Source organism: Musca autumnalis, unplaced genomic scaffold (assembly GCF_047663935.1).
Source record: "Musca autumnalis isolate F117 unplaced genomic scaffold, ASM4766393v1 scaffold_1, whole genome shotgun sequence".
Taxonomy (NCBI): domain Eukaryota; kingdom Metazoa; phylum Arthropoda; class Insecta; order Diptera; family Muscidae; genus Musca; species Musca autumnalis.
The window spans coordinates 51646321-51653820 of NW_027411644.1; the positions used below are offsets into that span (position 1 = coordinate 51646321).

At 28.9% G+C, this 7500-nt stretch overlaps 1 protein-coding gene across 1 annotated transcript in view; it reads right to left on the minus strand.

The window, feature by feature from the left end:
• Window positions 1-2328: 2328 nt before the first annotated feature.
• cpo (RNA-binding protein) overlaps window positions 2329-7500 on the minus strand; it is a gene marked incomplete at its 5' end in the record, with an annotated part of 262756 nt that continues 257584 nt past the window's right edge. The window contains 2 exon segments of the mRNA XM_073958618.1: window positions 2329-2726; window positions 2874-2881. Of these exon segments, the coding sequence (XP_073814719.1) occupies window positions 2329-2726; window positions 2874-2881 (406 nt within the window).

Genomic DNA, 7500 nt, shown 5'->3' on the forward strand with positions numbered 1-7500 from the left:
CTGAATTAATTTAAGTCAATTAAAAACAAAATTACATTTTATTCAGTTAATTTTATGTTATTCAGCTATAGGTTTTTTAGCTGAATTAAATAAAATTAATCATAAGCCCATTATTCATAATTGAATTAACAGAAATCAAGCATTAACAACTATTTTTAATAAAATTGAATGTTGCTGAATTAGTTATACTTTTATTCAGCTAAAGATTTTCTTAGCTGAATGTATTCAGCTGAAGTTTTTGATAGCTGATTTAACACAAATTAAGCAAAAAACATTTTGTTGATTCAATTTTACTTTGCTGAATTAGTTTTGTACTACTCAGCTAGGGATTTTCTTAGCTGAATTGAAGAAAGCAAAACAAAAACACATTTTTCGATATAATTTTGTTTTGCCGAATTAGTTATATGCTATTCAGCTAGAGTTTTTGTTAGCTGAATTGAATAAAATTTATCATAAACCCATTATTTATAATTAAATGTATTCAGCTAATGGTTGTCTAAGCTGAATTAACAGAAATCAAGCATTAACAACTATTTTATTTATTCAGCTGAAGTTTTTGGTAGCTGATTTAACACAAATCAAGCTTAAACAATTTTGTCGATTCAATTTTAATTTTCTGAATTAATTTTGTACTATTCAGCTAGGCATTTTCATAGCTGAATTGAATCAAATCAAACAAAAACACTTTTATCGATATATTATTGCTTTGCTGAATTAATTTTTATGTTACTCAGCTAGAATTTTTGTTAGCTGAATTAATTTAAATCCACTTCTTACATAAACAATTATTCAGCGGAAATTTTTGTTAACTGAATTAGCAAATAGCGTAAATTTTGAGCAAAAATCTTAGCTGAATTGAGTTTTTTGGACTTTATATGCACTTTAGCTGAGATAAAATTAAGGATTAATTGAAGAAAATGCCGTTGAATTGAGGATATATGGGAAAAACGGAGCTGAATTGAGTTTAATTGACTTTTTAAGACTTTCTGTTATATTATTTGCAATTCAGCTGTGTTAGCCGTGAATTCAAGACCACATCACCTTTGCTGAATTGGGGAAAAATTAAGTTTTTAGCTGAATTGGAAAATAAGTTAGATTGAAAGCCGAAATTGAGTTTTTCGAACTTTATAATAAATATTATGGTATTATTTGTAATTCAGCTGTGATAAAAATGGAAACTAATTGAAGAAAATATTTGAAAATCATAATTCAATAAGATAGGAAATGAAATTTTCCAACAAAAACTTTAGCTGAATTGATGCCATCTGTTATATATCAACAAAAAAGTATAAAATATGAGTAGAATTTGATTTATAATTGCTATTCAGCCACAAAAATATTTTGCTTAATTGTAAAAACATTTAAAAATTTTCATAAAATGAAGAAAAATTAAAAAAAAAAAAATCATGTATACTGTGATGTTAAAGTATGTTGGGGGGGGGGGGGAGGTTTGTTTTTTTTTTTCTGAAAAAGGAGGGCAAGAGGGCATTTCTTTGTCTACTTGTTTGTCTTCTTACAAAGCTAAGGTAATATTATATTAATTTTTTTTAATTTATTTGTATTAGTATTTTTTTAACTTTTTAGATGTCTTCTTCCTTTCAATAACTGGGGTTTTATTTGATGTCTTTTTGTTTAGATTTCATGAGTTATTTTTTTTTTGTATTTTTTGTATAATAAATTTTTAATGATATAAACCTGTTATGACAGGTTATTTATTTTATTTTTGAGTTATGCCATGCTTTTCTCAAACTCAATTGACAATGCCGCTTATTGGAAAAAGAAGAACCTTCCATTAAGCTTTATTGTGGTTTTTCTATTTAAAGCAATCAACCCATGTTTATGATCTAGCTTTTCGCATTTGTATTGTTTGTGTTTTTGTATTTTCTTCAGCTAGATCCTTTGGCTATTAGCTAATATGCCGACTATACGGTTTAAAATACCAATAGAATTGGGAATCAACTATTCCATCCATCTTCTATTGCTATATATAAGATTTTCTATAATATCTATATGTATGTATATATAAATATTTGTTTTTGTTTTTCTCTATGATTACAAAAAACACAACATAAATTTTAAATTGTTATTATTTTACATCTACAACTAGACAATACACCTACACATTCATTCAATAATGTTGTTGTATATATCGCTCAATCTCCGCTCTGGTATTTCATATTTGCGCGCCATGTTTTTTTTCTGTTTTATTTCATAATTTTGTTCGTTTCCTTTGCTGGGAGAGGGGAGAAAAATGGAAATGCTCTTTTAGCTTCCATTCATTGCTCTTAGAATTTAGAATTTACCAAATATAAATTGCTTTGCCACGTACTATGCTGCTATATGGGTAGCTGTTGGTAACACATACGAATATAGACCTGTTGCCGATCCGGGTGGTGCCCCGGCTATAAGGGTTGTGGGTATGTGATGGGTGGCAGCTATCGTTGCTGCTGCTGCTGCATTATTGACATAATGTTGATGATTGGCAGCGGCTGCTTGATGTGCTGTTGGTGGCTGTTGGTGTTGCGGTGGCTGAGACTGCTGCTGGAGTTGTTGTTGTTGCTGCTGTTGCATAGCTTGGGCCACATATTGCTGATAGTGTTGCTGTTGGGCAGCTGTTGTTGCAGCGGCAGCAGCGGCGGCGGCATTTGCCTGCTGTTGTAAATGTTGCTGCAGCTGTTGTTGCTGGGAATGTTGGCTATTGTTTACCACAGCCGCCGTGGCCGCCGCTGTTGTTGTAATGGGTCAAGTTGGTGTTGTCATTAGAAATTGCTGATGCTGTTGATGATGGTGTTGTGGATGTTGTTGCTGTTGTTGATGTGGCTGCATTTCACGTTCGAGTTTTTTACTAAGTAAATCATGCCTTGATTCCATACCCGCTCCTCTGGAAAAAGTGATGAGAAAGAGAAAATTTGTTCTTTTAATGAAATTTTCTTAAAGTAAATTTTTTAAATATTTTAAAATATGGGAAACTAAAAATGAGTCTATCAGAAAAAGCTTATTATATTTAAGGCATTACATATTTCGAAATCAAAATTATATAAAGTGCTGGAAATTAAGAAAATGGGTCTATCAAAGCATTTTTAGTGGGTCTATTATTTACAATGGGGTTGGAAAAGAATATTTTTACAAAATTAAAAATATATTATTTTATAGACAATACAAAAAAAATTATCTCAAACAATCATATCCGGACATAAAAAAACATTACAAAATTTAATAAAATCACATAAAAATGCCCTTTTAATCAGTCAATTTATGTAAAAAAGCAATTCAGCTACAGGAAAATAATATTAACTTTTATCTGAATTAGAGAAATAATGCACGTCTTAAACAAAAATCTTAGCTTAATAAAGTTCTATTTACTTTTTAAGGTAAGGTTTAAGGTATTTTTTTTTTAATTCAGCTTCCAAAATACAAATAAAATAATTAACGAAAATGCCGCTGAATTAAGGAAATATGGGAAGTGCCTTAGCTGAATTGATTCGGATGCTGTAGTGATGAACTCTAGACATTATCGGTTTTGCTGAATTAGAAACAAAAAATAAGTTTGAAGCTGAGTTAGAAAATAATGTACATTTTAAGCAGCCATTTTAGCTAAAATTAATGTAAGACCAAATTAATCTATGAAGTCTATATGCAACATTTCAGCCATAAAAACACTTGCTGAATACATTTGTATCGCCTTTAAATTAGCTGATATCTATGAAATCTGATATAAAATAATATTCGTTATAAATATTGGGAAACTGTTATACTTTTTATAGCGGTATTGCTAAATATTACAAATATATGCAAAGGAAACAATATTATTTATTGAAAAAAGCTTATTCAGCTGAGAAAAATCGTTGCTGAATACAATTCAGCTACTTTAATTTTGGATAAAATGATGTAAAATAATATTCCTTAAAAATATTGGGAAACTGTTATACTTTTTATATCAGAATTGCAAAATATTACGAATATATGCAAAGGAAACAATATTATTTATTAAAAAAAAAGGCTTATTCAGCTAAGAAAAATCGTTGCTGAATACAATTCAGGTACTTTAATTTTGGATAAAATGATTCCTGTTCTTATGTAACAATTTTTGAATTGCAATACGTAATAAAAATGTGATTATAACGTGTTAACGTGAATACAATTCAGCAGATTTTACTTTACACAAATTTAAATAGCTAAATTGCAAATTATAAGGGGTATATGCAAAGAAAACCACGTTATTTAAATAAAAATACTTATTCTGCTAAGAAAAGTCCTTGCTGAACACAATTCAGCTGCTTTAATTACGGCTGAATTGAGTTTTTTCTTATGTAAATGTTCTGAATTGAAATATATTAGAAACAGGTATTTAGGATTTTTTTTTTAGAAGCACTTATTCAGCTATGAAAAATCGTTATTTAATAGAATTCAGCAGCTTTAATTGCTTTTGCTGAATAAAAACCAATATTTTGAAAAGCTGATTTGCGAAATATTAGCGATGCATGGAAAAGAAACAACATTATTTATTCAAAAACGCCTATTCAGCTAAGAAAAATCTTTGCTAAATACAATTCAGCAACTTAAAATATGGCTAAATTTATTTTTTCCTATCAATTGAAATATATTATGGGAATGCGTTTAAAAAATTGTTTGTAAACTAACAACCCTTATTCACCCATGAAAAATTTATGCTGAATACAATTCAGCTGCTCTAATTGCTTTTGCTGAATAAAAACATTAGTTTATGTAGTCTGATTGCAAAATATTAGGGTCATATAAAAATAAACAGCAATAGTTATTAAAATATCCATATTCAGCTAGGAAAATTTTTGCTGAATACAATTCAGCAACTTAAATTGTGGCTAAAATTAATTTTTCCTGCTCTAAACATTTTTAATTTAAATATGTTGTGGAAATGTGGGTAGAAAATATTTTTTTTTAAATAAAACACTTATTCAGCCTTGATAAATCCTTGCTGAATACAATTCAGTAACCTCAATCATGGCTGAATTGAAAAAAAGTTTCTGGATTGAAAGTTATTTAATATTTATTTTTTTACAAAATATTTTTTAGCTAAATATACTTATTCAGCTATCAAAAATGTTTGCTGAATACAGTTGCTTACTGGCTAAAAGCAGTACTTCCTAAATTTATATTTGGCTGAATTAAATCTTTCTTAGCTGAGTAATAGTTTTTTATGTTACAGAAAAACATTCAAATCAAAGCTGAATTAATTTTTTCTTAATTAAAACGTACGTTTTCGAAATAAATGTACATAGTATAAGAGTATTACGTAGCTGAATAAAGTGTTTTCTTAGCTGAATAAGTATTTTCTTAACTGAATTAATATTTTCATAGTTAATTTGCCATGTTTTCGGTTAAATGGAGTAACTTTCTAAATTTCTGCTTAGCTGAATTAGATTTTTCTTAGCTGAATTAACTAGTTTTTAATTTGAAAATATTTTTTCGAAAGAAATTTTCATTAAATAAACATATTACGGAGCTGAGTACAATTTTTTTGGCTGAATTAGTATTTTATTAGATGAATTATTCTTATTTTTTTATTATTCTCGATTAAATACAGTATTTTACTGAATTTTTATTTAGCTGAATTAGATTGTTCTTTGGTCAATAACCATTTTTATAAAAAGAAAACATTTAAAGAAATCTATGATTTTCTAATATGAGTGTGAAATAATTAGCTGAATATGAGTTGTCATAGCTGAATTAATATTTACTTGACTAAAATGTCCCTTTCTGACTTCAAGACAACAATTTCCTCAACTAATTACTTTGCTGAATTTGAAATTATGTAGCTGAATGGATATTTGTTTGTGGAAATATATTCAAATTCATAGCTTTTAAGACATTTTAACTCAGCTGAATACCGTTTAGAAATACATTATTGATTTTTCCATAAATTTCCTGCTATTCCTTTCTTTTAACAACAACCGTAACAACCTTAGTTCTTCTGCTAAACATGACAACCATAGCCATCAAACAAATTGTTAAACATTATGGCGTTAGCTTGAAGGGAGTTTTTTGTAACGCTTAACTGTTTTTGCAATGTTATTACGAAGTTACAACTAAAACCATGTGTTTACCATGTTTAACAATTTTCTAACGTCTGGTGATTTTAAACAAATTCCTTTTCTAGAGTTTTAGTAGTTTTACTAAACAATTCCAGGGTAACAACTACCACCTCCTACCCATTTAAGAGGTAAAAAACCTTTAACGTTTGGTAGTAACATAAAAACCCGCACAGATGTCTAAACAGGATAATGCATTTTTTATAAAGCAGAAGTTTGGGGAAATGTTGTTGTTGTTAGTTGGAGTTTGTTGCTTTACGTTTAGACTCTTGTTCTAACCACAGAGAATAGTAAAGAAAGCGAAGCAGTAAATTTATGCATCTTTATTCTGAGAATAGTTTGCTATTTTTTCGAATTTTTAGTGACTCTCGTAAAATATTTGAAGCTTTTTATAGTGTGGATTTTAAATTCCACATAAACAACACCGAGGTTAAACGGCAATAGGGATTTTCCAATTTATATGCGCAGATATAGGAGATGATGTAAAACCATTATTTTAATATTATATGATATTGAAAAAAAGTACAACCTGAGGAGGAATTTTGGGATAGCTAGTGGAGTGGAGTTCGTTGTGGGAGGGGGAGTGGGGTTAAGATAATAGAAAAGTGTTTTTTGTGTTTCGGTATTGTAGATATTACAAATATAATATTTTACCTTAAGAATATCATACATTTTTCGAATTCAGCTGAACAAAAGTTTGCTGAATTAATGATGGAGTGGAGAACTAGGGTTTAACGAACTTTTACGATGTTAAGTGTGACAAGAATTTTCAATTCAGCTAATTTTTGAGTTTAATTCTGCTTCATAGTATGTAAACATAGCATAACGCTATCATAAATGGGAAATTTCTTTGAATTTAACTAACTCAGCAAAGGTAAAAATGGCGAGAATTTTGGACTAGCAACTGAATTGGAGTTTGTCGTGGAAAGATAATTAAAAAATTGGTTTTTAATGTTTCGGCATTGTAGAATTTACGGATATAATATCTTGAGTAAGGAAAACTATGAATTTCGCAAATTCAGCTGAACAAAAGTTTGCTGAATTGATGAAGCAATCATGAATTACAGTTCACTGAACTTTTACGCTGTTAAGGGTGACAAGAACTTTCAATTCAGCTAATTTTTGAGGTTAATTATGCAACGTAGTATATGAACAAAGCATAACGCTATCAAAAATGTGAAATTTCTTTAAATTTAACTAATTCAGCATAAGGTAAAAGTGGCGAGAATTTTAGACAAGCAACTGAAGTGGAGTTTGTCGGGGAAAGATAATAAAATATTAGTTTTTTAATGTTTCGGTATTGTAGAATTTACGGATATAATATCTTGAGTTAGGAAAACTATGAATTTCGCAAATTCAGCTGAACAAAAGTTTGCTGAATTGATGAAGGAATCATGAATTAGAGATCAATGAACTTTTACGATGTTAAGGA